This window comes from Garra rufa, chromosome 15, assembly GCF_049309525.1.
Source record: "Garra rufa chromosome 15, GarRuf1.0, whole genome shotgun sequence".
Lineage (NCBI taxonomy): Eukaryota > Metazoa > Chordata > Actinopteri > Cypriniformes > Cyprinidae > Garra > Garra rufa.
This window is the reverse complement of record NC_133375.1, coordinates 20,320,234-20,347,625: the sequence shown is the minus strand read 5'-3', so window position 1 is coordinate 20,347,625 and position 27,392 is coordinate 20,320,234. Positions and strand designations below refer to the sequence as shown.

General features: G+C 35.1%; 1 protein-coding gene across 1 annotated transcript in view; it reads left to right on the top strand.

Moving 5' to 3' along the window:
- The window catches only part of fancc (FA complementation group C), a 40,543-nt gene that overhangs the window by 7,659 nt on the left and 5,492 nt on the right, over positions 1–27,392 (top strand). Inside the window, exons 2-13 of the mRNA XM_073818689.1 lie at positions 2,558–2,645; positions 3,391–3,485; positions 8,190–8,297; positions 10,749–10,813; positions 11,683–11,847; positions 11,943–12,099; positions 19,056–19,111; positions 19,469–19,568; positions 19,839–19,914; positions 22,620–22,713; positions 25,611–25,785; positions 25,903–26,094. Of these exons, the coding sequence (XP_073674790.1) occupies positions 2,558–2,645; positions 3,391–3,485; positions 8,190–8,297; positions 10,749–10,813; positions 11,683–11,847; positions 11,943–12,099; positions 19,056–19,111; positions 19,469–19,568; positions 19,839–19,914; positions 22,620–22,713; positions 25,611–25,785; positions 25,903–26,094 (1,371 nt within the window). The remainder of the gene's footprint in view (positions 1–2,557; positions 2,646–3,390; positions 3,486–8,189; positions 8,298–10,748; positions 10,814–11,682; positions 11,848–11,942; positions 12,100–19,055; positions 19,112–19,468; positions 19,569–19,838; positions 19,915–22,619; positions 22,714–25,610; positions 25,786–25,902; positions 26,095–27,392) is intronic.

Genomic DNA, 27,392 nt, shown 5'->3' with positions numbered 1-27,392 from the left:
GAAAAATGTTTTGACTGCAGCTTATGAGCTGAGACAGGATCTACTGTTGACAGTTCATTTTGATGGGGAAAATGATAAGCAATATAGTTCTGACATAAGAACATTTGTTCCTACTGAGATCCTCTTGGCAGCCAAGAGCTCTTTCTTTTTTCTTTTTTAAAGAGTCCTTTAAAATGGCCCTTATTGTGCATCTTTTTTGTTGTATTCTGTACATGAAATGCATGTGCGATTTGAGTACTCTATTATAAAAAATCCTTGATTGTATTTTGCAAAAGTGGCGCATTCAGACAAGAATCCATGAAATGCATTATTAGACTGTTTTCTAAGGCTGCATTATATACTGAACCAATTTAAAAGCCATAATAAAGCATAATAGTATTGTGAATTCACAAACGCTATGATTTAATTAAAGAAATATATGCAAATAATTATTTGTACGCGTGTAGGTTATGTACGTGTGTCTCAGAACGGCTCCGTTCACAGTAAATGCTGCTCCACACAAACAGTTATCATTTACTTACCGTTAATTATGTGTGGAGCATCTCAAACTGCAAATTGCTGAGTTTTTTTATAATGTTCTACTGGGAACGTGTGCCATTTCATCAGATTTGTAAGGTAAATCACTTATAAACCATCATTAGAATACATCATTATCTTTCTCAATATGCTAACTGTTCATTGCGATTTTAAAATAAACGCTCAGACCCTCACTTAGATTTTACACATTTTGATGTGGACACTGCCCTCCAAAAGTTTGGAAACACCCCTGGCAAAGTGTGGTTTTGAACGATATCAGCATAGTGTGAATCATCTTTGGGCAATACTTCAGGAGGTTTGGAGTAATATATCAAGTCAATGTTTGAATAAACTGACAGCTTGGAGCCCAGATTATGCAGAGCTGTAATAGCTGCTAATGGTGGATATTTTGAGGAATCTAAAATTGTAGTTTTTTTATGTATAAACTTTATGTAATAAAATATGTTTTCATAGTTTGTGTTGTCCCTTTTCAGTGCAAAATTATCACAAATTAAAAAGGATTCATGCCAATATTGTCTAAATCCCTACTTTTCTAGGGAGTTTCCAAACTTTTGGAGGGTAGTGTACATATTCAAGAAATTGCAGTGGCTGTAGCATTTCTGTTGTAAAGAAATGGCCAAATATGATTCATTGCTTTTAATACATTTTTTGTATTATTATAATTGCCTCATTGCTATTATATGGGCCAATCTACAGAATTGGTGCAAACTGCTGTCTCACAACCAAAAAACACATTTAAAAAGCATTTAAGTAAATCTTATGAAACTTTATGTAAAAAATGTGTCCCACATTTTTCATGCCACTACTGAAACCGTGTACGTTTTAGTCTATTGGCTCAGACTGATTTTAACTCGTAAATTTATGATCAGGAAATATTCCTGTGTTGTACATAGATAGGTCTCATCATTTTGAGGTAAATGTATTCAAAAGTCGAAAAAATCTGTGTGTAACTTTAAGGAACGTCACTACCAAACACCTTTTTTTCTGCAATTAAGCTAATGAATCCTTAATTTTAAAATCAGTATGATCAACTTTTTGCCTTTTACAAAGAAAATTGGATTCAAAATACAACAAATCTCATAAAGTACACTTGAAATATTGTTAAAAATGTCATTATGGATTTATCTCTGAAACTTTTTTTTTTATAAAATAGCAAAAATACAATCTAGACATAAGCAAAATCTTAATAGGTCAATATAACCCTTCTAAATAAATTATTACTATTATTATTACGGTGTTTTGGTAGTGACAAATTTGGGGAGAGGACAAGTATTCCAAAACTTTCTGAAAATACAATATGAGAATTAACTGCACAATTACTAGAAATATGTACCTTGGATATTACACAATTTGCATACATATACTTTTTTTTTAAGAATTTTTTTTTTCAAGATGTTGCTATGTCTGATTTTTCACCAATTGTGTAGAATGCCCCATATATGTATATTAAGTCATTTTTAGGCTATTGTTTGTTTTTACGTTAAAAAAAGTATCATATTATCCGATTACTCGATTAATCATCAGAATAATCAGCCGATTATCTTTTGCCAAAATAATCGTTAGTGACAGCACTTATCACAACAGCACCAGATTCAGATTCAGAAGCAAAAATTTCCTTTAAATTTGTAAAATGCTTACAATTGGTGGGTCATTAACAATCTATGAGATAAGTACTGTATATTTGGAAAAGTGATGTGTTAAAATACAAGTTTTCAGCTAAGTGTGTGTCATCCCATACATTGAGCTTTAGTGCTAATTTAAGTGAGGTAAGTTTGAATCCGACTTCAAGCACTTTTTAGCATTGTTTTCCCCTCTTTCCCCCATCATTTGATGGTTTCTCTATATTATACAATGACAAAATTAAAAAAAAAGCCCAAAAATATTTCTTTGGATTATTCACTGGTATTACTTATGTAAAACTATGAATGTTTAGTGCAACTGCAGTTTATTTTTCATGATGCAGATGCTGGTTTTTGTTATTAATGTCTCAGGTATGTGTCTGTTTACTGTATAACAACAGAGCTCCACTAGTGAGGCCATGAAGACGTTTCCTTTTGTGGGCCAGTTCCTGGGAAGACTTTGTTGGAACCCATGTGTTATTGCGGATGGTAAATTTACGACTCTTCTACACTCGGGGGTGTGTTTCCCATTTGAGACCAAGAAATGTGTCTGCATGGGTTGGGTATTTACACTAATTTTCCAATGAACCCTGTAGCGGCCTGCTGGGCATTTGTTCTGTTATTTGGCTCGCTTTCACTACCTCTCTCTCTTCGTCTGATCAACACTTCCCTTTGCTGAAATTTCATATCAGACCCGTTCTTCACATGTAGCCTTGAAAATGGGTTAAAAAAGTTTTGATTTATTGCAATAGCTCATGCTGTTCTTTTTACCCCAATAAATACAGTGGGGTCCAAATGTCTGATACTAGCGAAAATGCTTCTGTTTACTACATATTTTACTAAACTTTTTTTATTATTATATTATAAACTTAATTAAAAGTAAGTTATATTATCAGCATAACAATTTGAGTGAAGCATTACACTGAGAAAATCACTGGAAGCAAGAAAATCTGCCTTTTTGTTCAAGATCACATGCTAATTAGAGTTTTGACATTCAAATAGTCCAGGATCTGTAGGATTTTATTTTTGTTTTACATCATATGGTTTCTTTGTTTACAGATGTTCGAAGATCTAAAGCTTTTGTCTCAGTGTGATGCCAGTTTAGCCTAATTTGTGCCTGATTATAAATGCACGCATGCATGTTTAAAGGTTCTCTGTCACAAATGAATAATGTGGCCATTTTCATATTTTATAAATGCCATTTTGTCCTGTGGTCTTGTTTATGTATGCTCAGAGAGGAGCCAGAGACTCCTGCTGCGGTGTTTGAGCTGTCTGTACAGCGCTGAGCCACTGAACGCTGTCGAACGCAAAGCCAACATGTGGATCAAGGTAAAGCCAACAACATTTCATCTATTTACTAACCCTCAGGTTTATTGTATAGATAAACACATTGGCAAATCAGTATTATGAATTGATTTCTTGACAGACACAATAAGAATGTGGAATATTAAGTTCACTTCCAGAACAAAAATTTACAGATAATTTACTCACCCCTTTGTCATCCAAGATGTTCGTGGTTGTTTTTTTTTCTTCAGTCATAAAGAAATAGTTTTTTTAGGAAAACATTTCAGGATTTTTCTCCATATAATGGACTTCTTTGGTGCCCCGAGTTTTAACTTCCAAAATGCAGTTTAAATGCAACTTCAAACGATCCCAAATGCGGTTGTAAAGATCCCAGCCGAAGGAGGAAGGGTCTTACCTAACGAAACGATCGTTTTTTTTTTTTCTAATTACAATTCATTTATTTTTAACCTCAAACGTTCATCTTGTCTTGCTCTGCCTGAACTCTGTTTTTTTCTGGTTCAAGACAGTTAGGGCATGTCGAAAAACTCACATCTCATTTTTTCCCCTTAACTTCAAAAATGATTTCAGAATCATCCTACATCGCTGCAGAAGTACCGACCCAGTGTTTGCAAAGTGAACATGCAAAAAAGATCAGACATCCTTAACAAACAAGGTAAAACAGCAATGTAAGACAATTTTTAAGTTGAGGGAGAAAATTAGATGGGAGTTTTTCGAAAAAACTGAGTTCAGGCAAGACAAGACGAGTGTTTAAGTTTAAAAAGTATATAAATTGTATATTTTTGTTTAATAATAGATCTCTTCACTAGATAAGATACTTCTTCCTCAGCTGGGATCATTTACAACCGCATTTAGGATCGTTTGACGTCGCATTTAAACTGCATTTTGGAAGTTCAAACTCGGGGCACCATAGAAGTCCACTATATGGAGAAAAATCCAGAAATGTTTTCCTCAAAAAACATAATTTCTTTACGACTGAGGAAAGAAAGCCATGAACATCTTGGATGACAAAGGGGTGAGTACATCATCTGTGAATTTTTGTTCTGGAAGTGAGCTTCTCCTTTAAGTATGCGGAAGAAGAACATTAACTATTATTAAAATTGTCATTAAAAATGAAACATTTCACTGATAAGAGTTTTAAAGCACATGCTTTTTGTGTTTGTAATGTACCTAATAAACGTCATACTCCTCCAGACCCCTACTTAAAACAGTTTTCAAGCTGTCAAGAGAAGTCCCAATGTACACTTTTATATTTAAAGAGATGTAATCAGGGTTGGTAGAGCGGGGTGATGAAAAAGAACTAAAATAATTGTACACTTTCAACTTTTTACAGAGTTCACACAGATGGTTTACCATAAGCAATACAGAACCCCTCGCATTTCTGGCAGATTCGAACGTGTGTGGATTCGTTTGATTATTTTTTTCATCTAATAAAACATAGCGCTAATTAAAGCAGGGCTTTTAAAGTAAACTCTTAATTTGCCAGATGTTTTTTGACCTATACGAAGGGAAGTGGAGTCAGAGGGAGGTGTGGGTTCTCTGTCAGGGGTTCAGACACGGTGTTTAATCTTACATTATTTATTTGCTTAGCTGAAAATCCCTAGTGCAGCAGAAGCATTTGTACGTATGCTTTGTTGGGGAAAGATATGGAACAAAAAAACAAGAATTTTTTCCAAAAGAATCTGATCTGTGGAAGGTCCATAAGCTTGCTGTTTTTTGTCTTCTTCTTTCAGTAGACTTGGACATTTGAAGTACCATTTAAATTATTGTATAAAAACAATTACTGAACCATGGCACCATTCCTCAGGTTTGATCACAATAATCTGGAAGTGTTTTCTCTGTTTAATGGCAGATCACTTTGTGATTTGTTCTGTCTTGCTGTAACCTAATTACCGTCCAATGTCTTCAGTCTTTTTCTTGTTGTGTTTTAGCAAATTGATTTGGTTTGTGTTAATTTCCCGGGGGTCTTTCTTCTCCTCCCAGCCTGACGTCTAGCTTCTCCCAGAAAGCTGATCTCTTATTTTTCCATTCTCATGTTTGTTGCGGTTCTAATGGACTGTGCATTTTTCCGTTTACCCCATCCTTGTTTGTTTCGAGTGCTGTTTACTGTCACTGTCAACATGTAAAGACTCACCCATCTGAGAAAGCCTTCATGTCGATCAGCATGAGGTTCATCTGGGATGTTTCCAGCTGACCCCTTAACGGCAGCGACAGCCTGTGTTCCTTTGGTTGCTCGGCATGAATAAACAAACGGTCCTGTCATTCACGAAGCCAACTTGGTCGTGTTCTTCATGTGGGTGGTTTAGCTCAGTAGAAGAGACGAAAAAGAATGACGAAGCTTCTGCAGAGCCACGGAGAGACATTTTTGTCTGTTATTAAAGGGCCTGTTGCCCATTCTTCTGTGATCCTTTGCTCTGGAGCGCCAGCTTGACTCTCTCTCTCCACATCAGAGAGACCAGACCATGCCTGATGGCCTCTCCGCTCCTTCAGGGCTCCTGGGGGTCTGGAAGCAGTCCTCTGGGAGACTTGTGTGGTCTTTTTAAGTACTGTACATTTACCTCTGCAGATGCATTAGAGAACGATTTTAGGCTGAGAATGACCTTGTGTTTATTATTTCTGTCACTTTATTGTTTGATATGTCTTCATTTCTCTCTTTTTTTTTCTATCTTGAAGCCTCTAACCAGAATTAAATCTAAGGAATAAACCTCAACCACACTGAATAATTCCTTAACTTTCAAATTAAAAAAAAAATCACTAAACTACCAGTAAGTTTTTTTTTTAACAGTTAGAACAGCAAAAACTTTGAAATATTTTTACTACTTAAAATAACTGCTTTCTTTTTGAATATATTGTAAAATGTAATTTTCAAAGCTGAATTTTTAGCTTTATCACTCCACTCATGATCCTGCAGAAATCATTCTAATATTCTGATTTGCTGCTCAAAAAACATTTATTATTATTATTATTATGCTGAAAACAGTAGTAGATTTTTTTTCAGGTTTCTTTTATGAATAGAAAACTCAGAAGAACAGCATTTATCTGAAATAGAAATCTTTTGTAACATTATAAATGTCTTTATCATCACTTTTGATTAATTTAAAGCATTCTTGCTAAATAAAAGTATTAATTTCTTTAAAAAAATAAATAAAAATACTGACTCCAAGCTTTAGAATGGTATAGTGTATAATGGGACAAAAGCTTTTTATATCAGATAAATGCTAATCTTTAGGTCTTTTATCAAAGAATCGTGAAAATATTTTAATATGTTTATTTAAAAATTTATTTAATATTTAATATGTTTTAAATATTGATAAATAATAAAAATATAACTTAAACAGCTTATTAAAATGATTTCTGAAGGACCATGTGACACTGAAGACTGGATGCTGACAATTTAGCTTTGATCACAGGAATAAATTCCAATTTAAAACAAATTCAAAAAGAAAACCGTTATTTTAAATAGTAAAAAATATTTCAAAAGGCTTCTTTAAAAAACATTTAAAATCTTACTGTTCAAAAACTTTTGACTGGTAGTGTATAATCTGTTTTAACACTGAACTTAAATGATTTAAATTACTTTGAACCTATAACTCATGACTACTAATGAATGAATTATGAATAATTATGTAATGATGAAACTAACAAAAATAATTATCTAACAAATTAATTTTCTAACAAAACAACATCAATATTACTGTGGGGTGTTTTCAAACAAAATATATTCATTTTACTTGCATAACATTTGACTTTAAGTTTAAAAAGATACATTTTTCATCCTGCAGTGGTTTATCAAAAGGCAATGCATATTCATGTTTGTCAACAAAATTCAGCCCAAATGTGTGTGTATGTGATAGGCAAGGAGGCTAAATATATTTTACAAGTTTGGTTCCCATACTAAAAACTAATTTATACATCTCTTTCAGGTCAAAATGAACCTGAATGCATCATTTGACATATCTGTGAAGCGTGCAGACTTTTTATTTTTAGTATTTATAGCTTCATTTTATATGTAGATTTCTTGTTTGTTCAAAGATCTTTAAGCTACAAGAATCAAGTTGACATGCCTTGATCGTAAAACATCTGAGAAGTCAATATGTTCCTCTCAAACATTCTGTTTTCTATCCTTCATTTTAGGCATATTGTAAGTTGTTTTGATTTAGCTTGGGCATCCATGTGGTTTAGTACTGTCTAAATTACCACTTTGAAGAACAAAAAAAAAATCATCATGGCAGATGCCATGTTTCTCCACCTCAAGGTAGAGAAAAAAAACCAAGAGAATGTAGAAAGGCTGCGTTTCATTGGTCCGCGCTGTAGCCGCAGCCCAGCTTAGAGTTAAGTGTGATCTGCAGTGTTTTTTTGCTGTTCAGATGGTAGTAATTGAGCCTCTTTGGGTCTGTGGAGGACATCTTAGCATACTGTAAACCTAAAGAAACCACATGGCCCCACCGCAAGCAGACATGTTTTCTGTCAAGGCTTAAACCCAGTGCTTTCATAAACAGACAGGCCTTGCCACCCGGTTCCATTGTTCTTTTTCCTTTCTTTCTTGTTATTTGTTTGCAACATGGGGATGCATTTATGATCAGCAAATAGTTGTCCAATCATACAAAAAGCATTATAATTCAGAGTTATTGATGTTTAATGCTGTGTGATTAAATTTAGCCATAAACGGAGGGTGTTGTGTTTAAAAGCTGTCGTCAGCATTGTTTAATGTTATATATCTGTTTTGGACAGAATTTGTTTTGTCATCTGGTCTCGGACGAGGAGGGCAGTGTAGCACACGCTACAGTAAAACATGCTGGATTAACTCCGAAGCGATACCACTTGGAGGCTCTTCAGAAGGTTTGGGTTTCATTTTAGTTAATAATGACATGATTATTGTGATAGAAAGGCTGGACAATATAAATGAACAAATTTTTCTTCTTCAGTCTATTGATGATTTTTGATATCATCTGTTTTCTCTCCCCCAATCACACCCAGCAGGCACCGGACATTAATATAACATCAGGTTGAGAATGAAAATCAGGTTAATTTCAGTTTTTAATGTCAATTTGATGTTGACTTAACATTGGATTTTGTTTACACATCCTAAAAACAACAAAATATCAACATCAGCTGACGTCAGTAATGGATATCAAATTAACTTTGATAATAGACGTGGAGGTGACATTGAAATTTGGTCACCCAGCATCACAATTTAACCAAATATCAGTGTCTTATGACATTGTGTGCCTCCTGGGCAGGAACTGTTGTTTTAACTAAAGAGCTTCTATTGCCAAGTATATTGCAGGAAAAATACAGTGAAAAGTTTAAAGAATGCAATTTTTATTCAACAGCAAGATTCATTTTGTATTCATTTTGAGTGATGATGCAAACAAACTGGAGAATTGGTTCATTTAAACAAATATTTTCACAGGATCAGAAATTTAAGGCATAGTTCACCCAAAAATGAAAATTTGATGTTTATCTGCTTTCCCCCAGGGCATCCAAGATGCCAACAAACAAAGATTTTTAACTCAAACCGTTGCAGTCTGTCAGTCATATAATGGCAGTCAATGGGACCCAAAGCTTTGAGAGTCAAAAAAACACACATAGACAAAACCAAATTAAACCCTGTGGCTCGTGACATATACACTGATATAGTGGATCTTAACGCACGAAACAATTGGTCTGTGCAAGAAACTGAACAGTATTTATATAGTTTTTTTTACCTCTGATCCACCGCAATGTCCAACTGTCCTGAGCGTGTTCACAACGGCCGGTGTGTGACGAAGAGCAAGCAACCATAACCTTTTTGAGTAGCCGTCGTACCCACACTTTCTCTGTGTAAACAATGAGTGACGTATATGCTTGACAGATCGCTTTCACGCATGCGTCTATTATGCCAGAGCTCTTTGGCACGTCACGCGCCGGTTGTTGTGAGCCCAGGACAATTGGACATGGTGGATCAAAGGTAAAAAATTATATAAATACTGGTAATTTTCTTGCACAGGCCGATTGTTTCATGTGTTAAGACCTCAGTCAAGTGTATCGTCATGAGCTGCAGGGTTTAATTTGTTTTTGTCTGTGTATGTTTTTTTGACTCTTAAAGCCATGGATTCCATTGACTGCTATTATATGACTGACAGACTGCAACGGTTTAAGTTAAAAACTTTGTTCTACTTAAGAAACAAAGACATCTACATCTTGGATGCTCTGGGGGTAAGCAGATAAACATCAAATTTTCATTTTTGGGTGAACTATCCCTTTAAACTGTCCATTAATTGATTTCCCAGGGCATTTTTTTACATTTATGAGGCCAATTTTTATAATCACCTTATTATTATAAAAAAACATACTATGTTGTCTTTAATGTCAAATACTTTAATTTGCCCAATTACTTTAATCAATATTTGAAACTGTTGTCAATAACAATAGCCTGTTTAAACTTGTATCTAAATTATACATGTAAAAAACAAAAGCTCATAGGGCTGCAATATTATGACAAAAATCATTATTGTAGATTATTGCTCTTTATATTGTAATAATGATTAATAATATCGATATAGAAAACAATATAAAATGTTTTTGTTTAGTTTTGGGTGTGTCACATTCTGGCTTTACAGACAAACATGTCGTAAACATGACATTAGCCAAGTCTATCACAAGTAATGCAAAAACTCCCGTTATAATCGCTGAAGCTACAAAATGTATCTTTTATTTACATTATATTTGCATTGTGTTGTTTACAATGAGGGGATTCATTAGCATGCACACTTAACAACAGCTCCGGCATTTTCAGCACTAATCTAAGTGCCTCTGATTGGCCAATGCATTCCTAAGTTCAACAGAAACGCATTTGATTAGTTATAAGACTCAACGCTGGACAAAACAAGTGTAAAAGCAAATGTGATGCAGTGTGAGTGAATCCAAATGCAATTCCTTGAATTGACACTTTTTATTCATTTTCACATTTCATTTTAATCGCAACAGCCATAATTCGTTGTTTAATTGTGCAGGTGCATTTTTTGCCCTCTTGTCTTGAATTTATAGGCCATTTTTGTTCATTTTGATGGCATTTTTGCCACAAGCCTAGAACTACGATGTTAAGAACTACTTTTGCTTCTGAGGTTCTGAAGCAAAAACATTGTAAATATTACATATTTCTCAGCCCTGAATGTATTTTCCACTCTATTTACATGAGAAATCAGTTGTTCATATGTGACCTCATAATCAGTAACTGAAACCACATTTTAAATTGCATTAAATTTATGAACTTAAAGGCAATCTGTTGTGTCCTGCTGTCACATTCAGGTGGTGTTATTGATGACAGAAGAGGTTAATAAAAGCTGTGTTGGCTTGCCAAACATATCAGCCAGGTAATAAAACCTTAAAGTATTAGTTCACTTCCAGAAAAATGCATCACTTTCTGATAATTTACTCACCCCCATTTCATCCAAGATGTTCATGTTTTTCTTTCTTCAGTCGTAAAAGAAATTAAGGTTTTTGAGGAAAACTAGCACTAGCCTGTCCTCATGCATTACAAAGTCATGTTGGAAAGGTCATGTGTGACATAGGCGGAAGTAAAGCGAACGTGCAAAGAGCGATAAATGCCCTTTACAAAAAAAGATCAAATGTCGGACGATTTTGAAGATGGAAGAGAAAATGAGATGGAGTTTTCCTTTTTGAACCAAAGTACACAGACAAATAACTAACCTCGCTACAACTTTCCAACGTGATTACAACATGCAAGTCACACATGCACATCGCAGAGCTAGTGCAGGATGAGCCATTGTGATCAAAGTATCTAAATGTTGTTGTTTTTTTGTTTTTTTTAAGAAAATAACCGATCAATTCGCTAGATAAGATCCTTATCCCTTGGCTGGGATTGTGTAGAGGCATTTGAAGCTGCATTGAAACTGCAATTTGGACCTTCAACCGGCTGATCCCCTATCAAAGTCTACTATATGAAGAAAAATCTTGCAGTGTTTTTTCTCTAAAACCTTACATTTCTTTTCGAATGAAGAAAGAAAGACATGAACATTTTGGATGACATGGTTTAAGTAAATTATCAGGAGATTTTCATTCTGGAAGTGAACTAGTCCTTTAATATCAATCTACTGTAAGCATACATTTAAATTAACGTGTCTTACAGCTGAAAAATAGTTCAGTTATTATAATTTAGTGCTGTGAATTTGCTTGTGACAAATAATCTGATCTCACACTTCAGTTATTTATTTATTTTTAGGTGTTCAAATGGAAATATTCATACCATGTCAGCGGCATGCGTTGCCTTGGTCACATGTCCTCAGATGTCTCCTCTCATTGGAGCTCTGTTGAAGCATTCCATGTTGTGTGGCTCTTCCTGTCTGAATCCAGAGTTTATTAAGGAAGTCAATGAGGCCTTGATCAGGTGAGTATCATTTCAAAGCAAAATTGTCTTTGGTCATATGTGACCAGCATTTAATGACAGAAGTCGAATGATGTTTACATGTCTTTCCTACGCAGTAAGAGGCTTGTGTTGGAGGATGAGGCCGTAGTGAACCTGTGGTGTTATAGTCCCACCTGTCTGGAGGGGGCAGCAGTGAGCTTACTAGAATCTGTGCTGTCTGACCAAGAAACAACCATACAGAGTCTGGACAAACATGTTAATGACTCATTACTGGTAAGCATGATTGATAAAATCTGCTTTACTTTTAGATTGATTCAAAAGATTGAGACCACATTAAAAGTAAGTTTTAAATCTGAAAATGTATTCTGAATACAAACAAATGTGTGTTTGAATTACTTTCTTTCTTTCTTTCTTAAAAAAAAAGGGGAACGAAACTTTAATACATTTTTTTTTCTTTTTTTACTTTTTCTAATAATATAGTTCAAAAGAAAAACTGTTTATCATAAAAATGCAAAACTAAAGCATTTTCACTAGTAGGATCAGACTTTTTGATCCCACATATTGCATATTGTCGAAATATTAATAGCTGTAACTCAAAAACTGTTAAACAAATATATCAGCACCTTACGGCAACAGACCATCATCATGTTTATTAGCAACAGTTCACACTGTTATGTTTGATGGCAACTAGTACTGCATGTCATAATATTTGCTTCGGTTGCTAATTAATTTGGTGCTGCTGTGTTGACAGTAAAACTATGGTAGTAAAGAAGGAATTTGATGGTCTGTTGTTCATATGGTACACAGTGTGTGAAGATTAACAGCGTTGATACGCTGGCCTCTTTTTGAGAGCAGGCACAAATAGCGTGACGTGAAGCAGACCTGCGGTCCATACATATCTTTACGTGGCTGTTTCATTCCTGCATGAAGAAACGTTAAATGACTGAAATCAGGACCTCATTTACATGTCCGTCTAAGGATGTCAAACAGTCGTCATGTAGCTAATGTTTGAGGTTCGTTATGATCTGTTTAGCGTCTCGTGCTGAGCAGTACAGACAGGTAAAATGAGGCCCAAATGCAGCTGAATTCAACTCTTATTTGTTTGTGCTGAGTGCAGATTGAGCTCTGCGGTGTGTTTACTTTGCAGGAACAAGTTGTTTAAACCGCAATCAAAAAGGGGATACCAGAAATTAGTTTCACATTTCTGTTTTCATCCACCTTCCTCAAAGCTAAGATCCAATAACAATAAACAGCATCTTCCAGCATCCCATTGCCAGAAAGAGGATGTTTTTGCCATGCTGTAATTGACCCTCCCTGAAGTGTTAGGAGAAGGTATGGATGAGTGTTCAGAAAGCCCATCTGTTTTCACTAGGGAGAGAAAGCTTCAACCTTCATAAAAAATAAAACCAGACAGCCCTTTCCTATGCTGTTGCTTATGACACAAGGCATCTCTCAGTTGAGATGTTGGTAACAATTTACAGTAAGGTTCATTAATAGTTAGTTAACATGAACATCTTAGTTTTTGTTAATTTCAGCACTTTTTTAATGCATTATTAAAATCACAAGTTGTGTTTGTTCACATTAGTTATTGCACTGTGAACTAACATGAACGGACAATGAACGACTGTATATTTATTAACTAACATTAACAAAGTAATAGCCAGGAGTGCACATAAGTGGTCCGCATGTGCGACCAAAATAAGAAGATGCGCTGTGTAAATAAGTTCAGGTTGACTGCTGTTAATACACAAATACCATTTTGGATCAAAAAACTGTAATACTGTATAATATTTCTATTCTAACTGAAACCATAATTTTATGCTATTCACAAAGTACAAATCAAAAATAACTGCGTTTCCATTACCCCTTAATTTGCCAAAATGAAATTGCGAATTGAAAATACGCCTAATGTAAACACGTCAATTGCGCAAAAACTCCCATATATCGCAAAAAAAGTTATGCTTGCATGAGGTGGTTTTTCAGGCAATTTGAAAAAGGAGATTTCGCAAAACAGCAATGGAAACATTTTTTCGCATTTGCAGCTCAGATTTGATTAAATATAGCCAAAATCCCACAAAAATCCGTTGCCATGACTTATCGCGAGAGGTTTTAGTCGCAAAACATAATGGAAACGTCACTTCACAATACTTTTTAATCGACATTTATAAAATATCGCCTACTAACGTGCTTCACTAGCTGCTTTTACGTTACAGATTTGCGCAAAACTTTGGCCCTATTTTATACCTGTCGATTAAAACGTATTGCAAAAATGACGGCGTTTCCATGTCTGAAACGTAATTTTTCCCTCTCGCGATAAGTCACGGCAACAGATTTTTGTGGGATTTTGGCTGTATTTAATCGAATGTGACCTGTAAATATGAAAAAAAAAAAACTTTTTCATTGCTGTTTTGCGAAATATTCCTTTTTCAAATTGCCTGAAAAACTACCTCATGAAAGCGTAAAAACTTTTTTTGTGGTATATTGGAGTTTTTCTGTTGTTTTCTGCCTGTTTCCATTAGGTGTATATTTAATTCGCAATTTCATTTTGCGCAATTTGAAGGGCTACTGACACTCTACAGACGCATATACCTACTTGCCGGCAACCCGCCAAAATAAAAGCTTTCTAATTTAGGTTTGAAAATGATGAAAATTAAAAAAAAAAAAAAAAAAAAAAAAAAAAAGAAGCAAATATTATACTTTTATTTTTAAGTTTATTATAAAATATTTGTATTTTTATTTAATACACCCTTTTATTTTAAAACATAATAGTATTACCACGATTTATTATTTTTTTATTAAAAATAAATAAATAAAGTCCAATGATATTATCATCACTATTATTAATTAATGTTTTTGGAGTTATATTTAAGGGTCAGAAAATTATAACGAAATTTTAATTTTGAGGTAATCTATCTCTTTAAGGAGAATGTTTCTCCAAACTGCCAAAGAGTTAGGTAAAAATGCAAAGCCTGCTCTCTACTACTAACTCTACTACTGTTAAAAAGTTTGGGGCCAGCTAAATATTGCAGAAAAAGCAGAAATATTGTTAAACATTATTACAATTAACTGAGAAAGTAACTTTTTCTGTTGTAATGTATTTTAAAATATAATTTGTTCCTGTGATAGAAAAGCTGAATTTTCATTTCTCCCAGGTGTTAGTGTCACATGATCCTTCAAAAATCGTTCTAATATGCTGATTTGGTGCTCAAGAAACTTTTTTTTAATATTATCATTTTTTTTTTTTTTTTTTATTATTGATGGGAAGCAGGATTTTTTTTCAAAAGACCAGCATTTATTTGAAATGGAAATGGGGAAAAAAAAAAAACAATAGAAACCATCACAGAACTTCTAATGGTTTCCACTACAAATACAATACAAACATTACAAGCCATCAACTTTTAACCATTAAATTAAATGGTTTTCTGTAATGTGTTTTGGGACATATTCCATTAGGATTAAGTGGTTTTAACAAGCCAATAGAGCTAATAGAAGGTGACCAATTACCAGACCAACAACCATTATATTTTCCATGACAGTTTGTGAATTGAGAGGAAATCCCTGTTAACTTCATACACCTCTGACTAATGGTTGGAAAACATTTAGAGATATTAATAGCACACAACTAATTTTTTAAATGGGCAAATAAACCAAGTCCAAATGGCTGTTAAAAGAAGCCAAAGACGTTGAAGAACACAATGAGGAGAAAATCCTGCAGGCAGAGCAAACTCACTGTTCACAATGCACAGAATATTGAAAGAAAATGCTACATTTTAAATTGGGGGTGAGAGGTATATATGAATGTACACTGCTGCTCAAAAGTTTGGGATCAGTATGATTTTTAATGTTTTTTAAAGAATTCTCATATGCTCCTCTAAGCTGTCTTTACTTGAACAAAAATACAGAAAAAAGTAATATTGTGAAATATTATTACAGTTTAAAATAACGGTATTCTATATTAATATATTTTTAAAAAAAAAATTTTTTTTGAATTTTTATTAGCTATTACTTCAGTTTCAGTTTTTACTGTTAATATCAATGTTGAAAACCGTACTGCTTTTCTAACAATATAAGTCTTTATCACTTTTTATAAATTTAACACATTCTTGGTGAATAAAAGTATTAATTTCTTTAAAAAAAAAAGAATAAAAATGTACTTACCCCAAACTTTAAGATGGTGGTTTATATTGTTACAAAGGATTTGTATTTTAAATAAACGCTGTTCTTTTTTGTTAAAGAATCCAGGAAAAAAAATCACAAGTTCCAATAAAATGTTAAGCAGCAGAACTGTTTTCAACATTGATAATAAATCAGCATATTATAATGATTTCTGAAGGATCATTTGACACTGAAGACTGGAGTAATGATGCTGAAAATTTAGCTTTGTATCACAGGAATAAATTACATTTAAAAATAAATTCACACAGAAAACAGTTATTTTAAATTTAAGTAATATTTCACAATATGTGACCCTGGACCACAAAACCAGTCTTAAGTCGCTGGGGTATATTTGTAGCAATAGCCAAAAATACATTGTATGGGTCAAAATTAGATTTTTCTTTTATGTCAAAAATCATTAGGAAATTAAGTAAAGATCATGTTACATTAAGATTTTTTGTAAAATTCCTACTGTAAACCTATCAAAATGTAATTTTTGATTAGTAATATGCATTGTTAAGAACTTAATTTGGACAACTTTAAAGGTGATTTTCTCAGTATTTTTATTTTGTTGCACCCTTAGATTCCAGATTTTCAAATAGATGCATCTCGGCCAAATATTGTCCAATCCTAACAAACTATACATCAATAGATAGCTTTTTTTTATTGAGCTTTCATATGATGTAAAACTCAGTTTTGTGAAATTTAACCTGACTGGTTTTGTGGTCCAGGGTCACATATGACCGTTTTTTCTGTATGTTTGATCAAATAAATGCATCTGCACGTAACAAAAACAGCAGTCAGGCTAAATGAGAACGCAAATTCACTCACTGACAGCAGGTGGTGCTTATGGAACAGCTGCACTGCACTTTTATATACTACATTAATATTCATTATACGGAGGTAATTTATTCCTGTGATACAAAGCTACATTTTCAACATCATTACTTCAGTCTTCAGTGTCACATGTTCCTTCAGAAATCATTCTCATATGCTGATTTATTATCAATGTTGAAAACAGTTGTGCTGCTTAATATTTTATTGGAACCTGTGATTTTTTATTTTTTTTTTTCCCCACAGGATTCTTTAACACAGCGGTTCTCAATTCCAGTCCTCGCGCCCCACCGCTCTGCACATTTTGTGTGTTTCACGTATCGCTTCAGACGTTTGTTCTATTCCAACGTTACTGCACTTCGAAGTGGACATCACCGGATATTCCGCCATTATTCATTAGTTCAAAGCGAGCGTATATGTTCCATCTGAAGGTCATTAAAGCGTGCGAGATGTGAATTTAAATAGAATTTATTTACAGATACATTTATGTCACACTTCACACTCTTCTAGTAAGTTATATCTGTGTGTAAAGACGCTGCATGCGGTGGCGTAGCGCAAATATGTGAATGAATGTTTCGAAGTGTAGTAAACAGATTTCCCCGCGCAGGGAGTAGGGAGCAATGAACACTGCAGGGACCATGTCGATCGGAACACAGTTCCTGCGCAGAGCTCACTTCTAACGAGCTGGTTATCTGAATCAGGTGTGTTAACTAAGAGAGACATGCAAAATATGCAGAGCGGTGGGGCGCGAGGACTGGAATTGAGAACCGCTGCTTTAACAAATAAGAAGTTGAACAGAACAGCGTTTATTTAAAATGGAAGTTTATATTGCTACAAAAGATTTCTATCTAAAACTTTGAGGTCAGTAAATTTGTATTCTTTTTTGTCTTCAGAAATTTTTAGATGATATTTTATTTTCATCCTACCTCCATATAATGTATTTTAATGTAGTATATAAAAGCGCAGTGCAGCTGTTCCATAAGCGCCACCTGCTGTCAGTGAGTGAATTTGCGTTCTCATTCAGCCCGTCTGCTGTTTTTGTTATGTGCAGATGTTTTATGTAGCATAAATTTACAAGGCTAAGGCCAGATCATTCTGTTTTTGCTTTAAATTGTGAAATTATATAAAAAATGTTATCAAAAACAGCTTGTGATATGCATGTACCATGTTTGTTTGGATCCGAATTAAATGCTTCATATTCATATAAAGGAACCGTCAGGGGAAAACCCGTGATAAACCGTAAAACCGCCTTGATCACCACCCACCACTAGTTATTCATGAAGATCAGGTGAAGAGCAACATTTCAGCTACAGGTGCATTTAAATCTTGGCTTGCGATTGCAGTCATACATTTCCGTTCATTGGTTTTATGACGTTGGCTGTGAGTTGGTGAGCTCTATATTCTACCTGTGATCTCTCTCTCTCTCTCTCTCTCTCTCTCTCTCTCTCTCTCTCTTTCTCATGTCAATCGCTCTGTCTTCTGTTTCTGAGACGGGATCATACCATCTAATGTTTGTTGCTGAAATGCGTCTCTTTTTATTGGAGCAGCAAATTGGCGGCTTTTGGCAAGCGTTGAATAGTCGAGGTTACGGGAATATCTGAGATGCTTTGGGGTTTGGGGGGGCTTTGGAGAGGGGTGGTGTGTGAGGATTGTGTGTGTGTGCGTGCGGAGGGGAGATGAGGGTGCCTGTGGGCTGGGTGGGGCAGACGTTTTAATGTTCCCAAATGCAGGAGAGAATAATGAGGCTTCTCCCTGTGGCCTACACACACACTCACACACAAACACATGCACAAACAAAGACAAATGCTCTAAGGATCAAAGACCGCAAGGGCACATGTGGGCTTTCTGGAGCACTGATGTTTTGGGTCTGGGTGCAATGTTTTTATGGCATTCTTTGCCCATATGAACTATGGCTATATTAATGAAACCTGTTCTATTAAAATATGAGCATGTAAGTTGACGTGCCACACCAGACATGCATGTACAGCTGCTTGGATGTAATTTTTTACTCTCTTTCACATGAATTTAAAACAGATGATAATGCTGTATAATATAAAGCAATGTGTATTTTGTTGGTAAGAAACTTGGCTGTTAAACTTGCAGCAGTGAATTATGGGCGAGGATTTGCGGGAGATGCCAACAGGTCCTCATTATTATTACAGCATTGCCCCCTAGTGGTTAAAAGAGGAGATACAAAAAAGCATTAATTCTAATGATTTGCAATGTTCTTCCACCACCAGCCTGAAGCTTCAGCTCGTCACTGTCACATCTTCCTCACAATCAACGAAATTTACAGGTGAATATCAGCTTTTGTGTACATTTTATTTATTTTAATTAGACTTCTAGAGTATCTACACCACAAAATCTCATCGAAAGTGCTTTAGACAATCTTTAAAACTGTTCTTTTTTAAATATAATACAATATATAGTATATAATGTATGTATAAATGTTTAGATTAAAGCTTTTTTTAATGGATTCAACAGTACTGTATGTATTTACAACAACAGCTATTTCATAAATATTGTTTTAAAACATCTACGTTGCGGCACCCCTACTAATTAGATTTTAAAATGTTAAAGTAAATCCGGTTTTACCTACACCACAGCAAATTCATTTTAGAAACAGTGTGAGATTGTGTATGTCTGTGTGTAGGAATGTGCTGACGGAGATTGATGAGAACCTTGCCGTGAGAGCCCTCATACAGGTTTTTACTGCCTGCTTTCTCCAGAGACTGAATAGACAGGAACCACAGGTACAGTCTGACTTCGTCAAGGTGAATGTGTAATTTTTCTGGCACTAGCAGCGCCAAACCGAATTGCAAAAGTAATGGTTGTTTCCAAAAATATGAAGTCCCACAGAGGCCATAAACAAGAAAAAAAATAAGAGGAATAATAATGCACAGCCTCTGTGGAGTTTCATATGATTGACAGGTCTGTTTGGTGCCACTAGTGGTTCTCAAATGACACAAAAGTGGCATTTCAAATTTGGAGTTGTGATATCTGTGTGCATATATGATTTGCAGGATCGTCTACCACTCAGAGCTTTCTTTCCACATGTGATGCCCAGCTTACTCACTCCTTTACTGACAGCACCATCAGGTAGAGCACCTCTTACTACTTTTTGTGAAAATCAGACCTTCACTTTACAAAAAAACATCATTTATGAAGATCTTCTGATGATATGGTGCATCACCAATTTATAATACATGTATTTGTAGGGTAAGTGGTGCCACTTTGTATATACAGTTGAGGTCGAAAGTTGTCACAAGAGAAAACAATAGTTGAATTTATAAAAATTACCCTGTTTAAAAGTTAACATACACTTGAATCTTAATACTGTGTTGTTACCTGAATGATCCACAGCTTTTTTGTTTAGTGATAGTTGTTAATGAGTCCCTTGTTTTTTCTGAACAGTTGCCCGCTGTTCTTCAGAAAAAATTTCAGGTCCCACTAATTATTTCGTTTTTCAGCAATTTTGTGTATTTGAACCCTTTCCAACAATGACTGTATGGTTTTGAGATCCATCTTTTCACACTGAGGACAGCAGAGGAACTCTTATGCACCTATTACAAAAGGTTCAAACGCTTACTGATGCTTCAGAAGGAAACACGATGCATTAAAAGTCTGGGGTGTAAACTTTTGAACAGAATGAAGACGTGTACATTTTTCTTATTTTGCCTAACTATTATATATATTTTTTTTATTTAGTACTGCCCTTAGAAGCTATAGAAGATACTTGCAAGTTTCCCAAAAGACAAAATAAGTTACAGGTACATTTCCCCTGATCTTCAAATTTAAAAAGCTCCCCCCCCCCCCCCGCCTCTTAATGCATCATTAATGTTTCCTTCTGAAGCATCAGTGAGTGTTGGCCTCTAATCAGGTAGAAGTGAAATATTTTGGGGTAAACAGTGCTGCTTGTAGAAAGTAGATAGAGAGCCCTATTTTCTTTGTAATTTATTTATTCAGGAAAATTATCCAATATTACATATTTGTGAGTGGCAAAAGTATGTGAATCTCTAGAATTAGCTGTTGATTTGAAGGTGAAATTAAATTGTGTGATTTTGCAGAGATATGCAGAAATACAGAAAATTCTAAATGGTTCACAAACTTTCAAGCTGCACTGTATACCAAGTAAAATTAACCTTTTTTTCAACAAAAATAAAATTGTTTATACAAAGAAATTTTATTATGTGCAGCAAAAAGGCCTTGGATGGGAATTTTTCAATATATGAAAAAGAACAAACAACACAAAAACTCAACATAGCTCAGAACTGAAAGCTACGCCTACTAATAAATAATAATAAAATAACATTTGGACATACATTTGGACCCAAAAAACCCAGTCTCAATTATCAAGCTGTTTTGATTTTCCCCTACAACCACTGATGGACTGTCCCATATTTCCACCCTCAGCCCATTGTATGCTGCACCATTTTCTACACATTCAAGCAGCTGTAGCAACAACGTTTTATTAAAAATGCAGGTGTTTTGTAGTTGGACGCACTGAGGACGCAGTGAATTAGTTTTGTTTTTGATGGTAATGCACCACCAAATACACACAAAATGGTCATGCACCGAAATGGATCGCTGTGAAAAGAGCTGTTCTTGACAAGGTAAAAAGGTGTTAAACCAAAGCATGTTACAGATCATACCAACTTGTGGAAATTGGCATCCGATGTCCCCTTTAATCAGTTTACTTTGACATAAAATTAATTTCCTTGGCACATTAAAAAACTTAACTTTAAATACTTAAAAAAATTACTTTCACATACTTCATTATATGTTCAAATGTGCATGTTTCTTTCTCCTAAAGGAAGATACAGTTACATTTGTATAGTTTAATTATATCAGAACATTAGCAAACTACAATACTTTTACTCAAGTCAACAGCCACACCCCCTTATTCAAAACGATTACCTCACTGACTGAACTTGACTCAGTATTGTCTCAGTGAGTGGCTAGAGATTCATTTGAATCCTTCATCCTAAACCTCCACCATTTGAAGTCTCCAAAGCCTGGCTTTATCTCCCTCCCTCCATCAGAGCAGTCCCAAACAAACAGGCTCCTTCCTCCTGTACCCACCCTGCCCGCCTCAGTCCGGTCCTCTGATATCTATCTCTGGCTAAGCTCCCAAAGGACCCGGGGCTCTTCAGTGCCTCCCGAACTCCAGAGGATATCCTCACAATGCCACCTATTCTATAACCAGCACAACAGAAGAATAGCTGCAGACCTCAGGTGCCTGCTGCGCCAGGGGCTCTTTTTTGGGATTATTTGTTTGCACTGGTTCAATTGTCATTGTACATGAAATGATTGACGTGAAGCGGGACCTTCCTCTCTGAAAGGAGACTCGTGAATGCCAGAGCTTAGTTATTTACCTCATCAAGCTAAAAATAAGCCATTATTCTTGACTATGGTATGACTTAAAGAGACAGTTCACACAAAAATGAAATATTCTGTCATTAATTATTCACCCTCTTGTTGTTCCAAACCTGTAATACCTTTGTTAATCTTTGGAACACAAATTAAGGGTCAGAAAGCTCTCGGATTTCATCAAAAATAATTTAATTTGTGTTCCGAAGATGACCGAAGGTCTTACAGGTTTTGAACTACATGAGGGTGAGTAATTAATGACCTATTAATTTTTTGAACTATGCCTTTGAAGAGACAACAGGTCTTCAGTAAAGATTGGTCAGGATTTTTAAGGCTCAGTATCGGTTGCTAAGTTCACCTCATCCACCTGGAAATGGAAATTTCGAAATTTCGGAAATTCTAATTTCTAAGTTTCTCATTTCACCCCCTCTCAGAGGTTCCCAGGGAAGCCTGGCAGGATCATCTGAGCTGGATCAGAAGTTTACTTCAGAGCGTGACGGAGAATGAGAAGGCGGGGGAAGATGTCAGGTGAGATGAGCTTCAAGACACCCTACACTTCATTGCTCTCTTATCGTCTGCAGTGCTGTTACTACAGAGATTTCCCACACAGTAATCCTGTATGTTTCTAGCCAGCTCAGGCTTGACACAGGTGGGTATTTGGACACAGATAACCAGATATTCAGTGATAGGTTTTCACCTGAAGTACATAGCTGCTTTGCACAAAACCTTGTCCTGGAAAAATGGTCTGTCCACACCAAGAAGTGATATCATGTGTGAATGTCCTGAATTACAAAATGGTTGAGACAGACATCTCTATAATATATGTGCATATATAATATATGTGCATACAGTACAAGTATAAAATATGTTTTTCATTTAGCCAGACATGCCATACATTCTTTCATCCTTGGTGTGAATAGACTTACTGGAATCAATTCTTTTCACATATGGTGTGAATAAACCTATTGAGCATCTAATTTTGTAAAGAAAAAATTATAAACCAATCATAAGGCCCTGTGTTTTCTGCGATGTGGAAAACTCGGACGGAATCGCGGAATCTAGTCATAAAAACATAATTTACTGTATAACGCGGAATGTCACGGAATATGCCCAATTTGAGATGAATAAATTAAAAGCAGGTCAGTACACTTAAATCAAAACGTGATATAGACTAGTGTCTGTGTATATTAAGCAGCAAAAGTACTATTTAAATATGAATCCCTCATGCATGTCTCTGTGTGAATGAATGGCGCAGATGCGCAGTTTCGTTTACCACACACATACTGAAGGTTGTGTGACGCTCGCAGTGTTTTCAGCCTCTGCCGCCTCAATATATGAGTAAACACATAATCTCTAGAACTGCTCTAAGAGTCACTTCATGAGCATTTTACCATTTCTTTTGAGAAAAATGATCATCATATCACATATAAACAGAAACTTAAAGGTCTTCGCAGCAACCCGTCAAAATAAATGTTCAACTTAACTTGTAGAAACTGAAATATATTACTTTATGTAATGATAGTACTACGTGGTTCGTACAATTTGCTTAAAGTGCTTGAAGTATTTGGAATAGACTTTTTGAAATTTAAGGCCTGGAAAACTCTTGAAAATAGCTATATTTCAGAAAAGATACTTCAAAGGTGCTTGAATTGAAGACAGTATCTATGAAATAATTGTTTAATTTAATCAATAAGCACATATCTTTTCGCTTATTTCAGTTAATGTCAGAAAACAATCAAACTAAGCAAGTAGTAGTGATGCAAAAAAAGGAACTGATGGACCAAATTAGTTGAGTCCTTTATGCTGGAACCACTCCGATTAATTCAAACTTGTGACATTAATCTTCTTCATTTCAAGTGATTCACTAGCAAAAACTAGATCTAATTAAAAGAGCCATTTAATCTATCTAATGATTTTAAAAAGCAAATAGTGATGGGTGAAACAGAGTTTTTTGAAACTTTAAATAAGTTAATTGCGTTGCAAAACAATTCACTATTTCGAAGCGCTCCAATCAGATTGTGTATCATGAAGCATTTGATTTAGATTGGAACTTTGGAGTGCGTATCACAAATCATTTGATTTAGATCGACACAGGTTTGTGAATCATTTAGCAAATTGAATGATTCAAATCAAATTATTCACAAAACACGATATCAAGTTCATAGTATGACTTCAGAGCGTGGATCGCGAGTCATTTGTTTTAAATCGGAACTTCGGAGTGGGTTCGCAAATCTTTTGCTTTAGATCAGCGCTTCGGAGTGTGGATCACAAATCATTTAATTTGGATTGGGATTTATGTGCGATTTCATTTTTTTTTCTTAAACAGTAGAAAACAACAAAAAAAGCAAAAAAGAAAGAAAGTATACACACATACAAATCCTTTAAGAAAATTACCAGTGGTTTTACTATAATAAAAGTGTAGTATACTTTGTAATGCTTTCGTACTTTGCATGTTCTTCACTTTATTTTTGCCATTTTTTTCTTAGTATATTTTTATTTATCTTTTTTTTTTAGAATTTGAAATGGAAGACAGTGTTTGATAAGTAAGATCTCTGATTGCAGTCCTCGAAAATCAGAAAAGTAGTGCTTGAAAAGTCCTTGAAAGTCTTGGAATTTTACAGTACCTGTACAAAAACTGGTACTAATACTAATACTAAAATGATCATTAAAACATAATTTAAAGAACATTTACCAGAATTTAAGTTCATACACAACACAGTATTTCTGAGAGAAAAAAAAGTAATACATTAATTCTTTGTAAAAACAGTTAGTTACACATGCTTTTGATTGTTCCAATTTAATAAAACCATTAAAATGGAATCTAGAAAATTAATGGAAAACACAGAATTTGGTAAAAAATAAAAATAAATTTGAGGGGGGAAAAAAGTATTTCATAAGGCCTGTTAAACTTTTAATAAATTGCTCTTAAAATGTAAGTAAGTTTCATGATTTCAGGTAATTAGAAATGTTATTTTTTTAATTTAACCATTAAAACAGAGTCTTGAACAATTTTACAATTGAAAAAAAAAAACTAATGCAGAAGAATTAAAACGGAAAAAATGGAATCTGGAAAAAAAAATTCGAATTTGGGAAGAAGTAAAACTGATTTTACAGGGCTCTATGATTATATGGCTTGATGCATGTGTGCTGTGTACATTTCTAGAAAAATGCATGCATTGTAAGAATTCTAAGTAATTGAAAGTGTGAGCTGCAGGTGTCATGAGGATATTATCAGAGAACAAACCAAAACTTGAAAGTTCACTGTCTCGCGAAGCTCTTTAGTTTGAGCAGCTATCAGTGTAAATCTGTCCAAACTGACTCAGCCTTCTTGTTTCTCCCTCTCTCTTCGTACTGTAAGCCATATGTATCAGTCAATAATTGTTAGGTTCTTTCATTGTGTGTTTGGGCGGATGGTGATTTTCCAGGGCGTATCAGGCTGTCTTTGAGGCTTGGTTCCTGCTGGTGCAGTGTGGGTACTGGGTGGACACAGCTGCTGAGCTGCTTGTTCTGGCAGCGCCTGAGAACGCCGAACCGCTGCTGTGGCTTCAGACGTTCTTCCACCACCCCACCAACAGAGGGCACCAGATGTCCCAACAAACGGTAAGAGATCTAATTATGGCGCTGGAGTCAGTCAACCTTACGTCACAAGTTAAAAACAGCAAAGTGAAGCAGACTGGAAAATTACTGATGGCTTCCTCCTCTTTGTTTTAATCTCAGGCAGTGGCCAGAGAAGCCTGGACTCATCTAAGGATGCTGTTTCTCACTCGTCCTCCCCCTCCCAGACACCTCAGCGCTGTGAAGGAGCTCCTGTCCTCCTCCCTTTCGGCAAACCTCGTTTTGCATTTGTTTTCAAACTTCGCCGTCTTTTCCCACGGACCTGTTAGCATTATCACTGAAATAACTGACAAGGTGAGGTCTTCGCTGATTCACATTGTAAAATTACATTCACGTTCTCAAATGCCAAGGGTTTTCTCATGCGAACCCGGTGGCCTATTCAAGACTAGACGAGGGCTGTGCGCAGCCCAATTAAGTTGTCATCAGTGCCTTTATTGACCCTACGCTAGTTCTTGTGGTATGCAGAGAACAACAGAGTAAAATAGGCTGACGGCTGTTTACGACACATTTAAAATCAAAAGCGTTTCAGTCTCGCACACGCTGTATGAAAACAAGTTTACACCCAGCAGCTTGAACACTAAAAGTTGTTCCTTTGTGGCAAGGTGAGGCTGAGTTTTAATGAAGTCACATTTCCTTTGTTGACATACAGGGATAGTTTACCCAAAAATCATAGTTGTTCCAAAACCGTTTATTCTGTCGAACACAAAATGTGATGTTTTGAATAATTTTCATGCAGGGGTTTTCAAGCTCTGACACTGATAAATAGAAACCAAAAGCAGCATAAATGTAGTTGATATGACTTGTCCAAGTCTTATGAAATCATGTCATATATTTGTGTGAGGATTAGACTGAGATTTACTGTAAATCATTATTCACTATTGGTAATCTTTACCCCCAGAAAGCTTTTAACTCAAGTCAACAAGTTTGAACTGGTCCAAACAAATGATTCATTGATTGATAGGGGAAAAAAAAAGAATGATCCAATGATCTAATCACAGTGCTTCTTGCATAACAGCTCACTGGAGGTAACATTTTTCATTAAATAATGTATCACTTACACTACCAGTCAAAAGTTTTTGCACAGTAAGATTTTTACGTTTATTTTTTTTTAATTGAAAGAAGTCTCTTCTGCTCACCAAGCTTTCATTTATTTGATCCAAAGTACAGCAAAAGCAGTGATATTCCAATAGAAAGTTATTTTAAATAGTAAAAATGTTTTAAAATGTAATTTATTCCTGTGATCAAAGCTACATTTTGAGCGTCATTACTCCAGTCTTCAGTGTCACATGATTCTTCAGAAATCATTCTAATAGGCAGATTTGCTGTTCCAGAAACATTTTTTATTATCAATATTTAAATCAGTTTTTTTCAACATTCTTTGATGAATAGAAAGATCCAAAGATCAACATTTATCTGAAATAAAAAGATTTTGTAACATTATACACTATGCCAGTCAAAAGCTTGGAGTCAGTATAATATAGGGGTTGGACAATGAAACTGAAACACCTGGTTTTAGACCACAGTTAGTATGGTGTTGGGCCTCCTTTTGTGGCCAATAGAGCATTCGTCTTTGGAATTGTCTATATACAAGT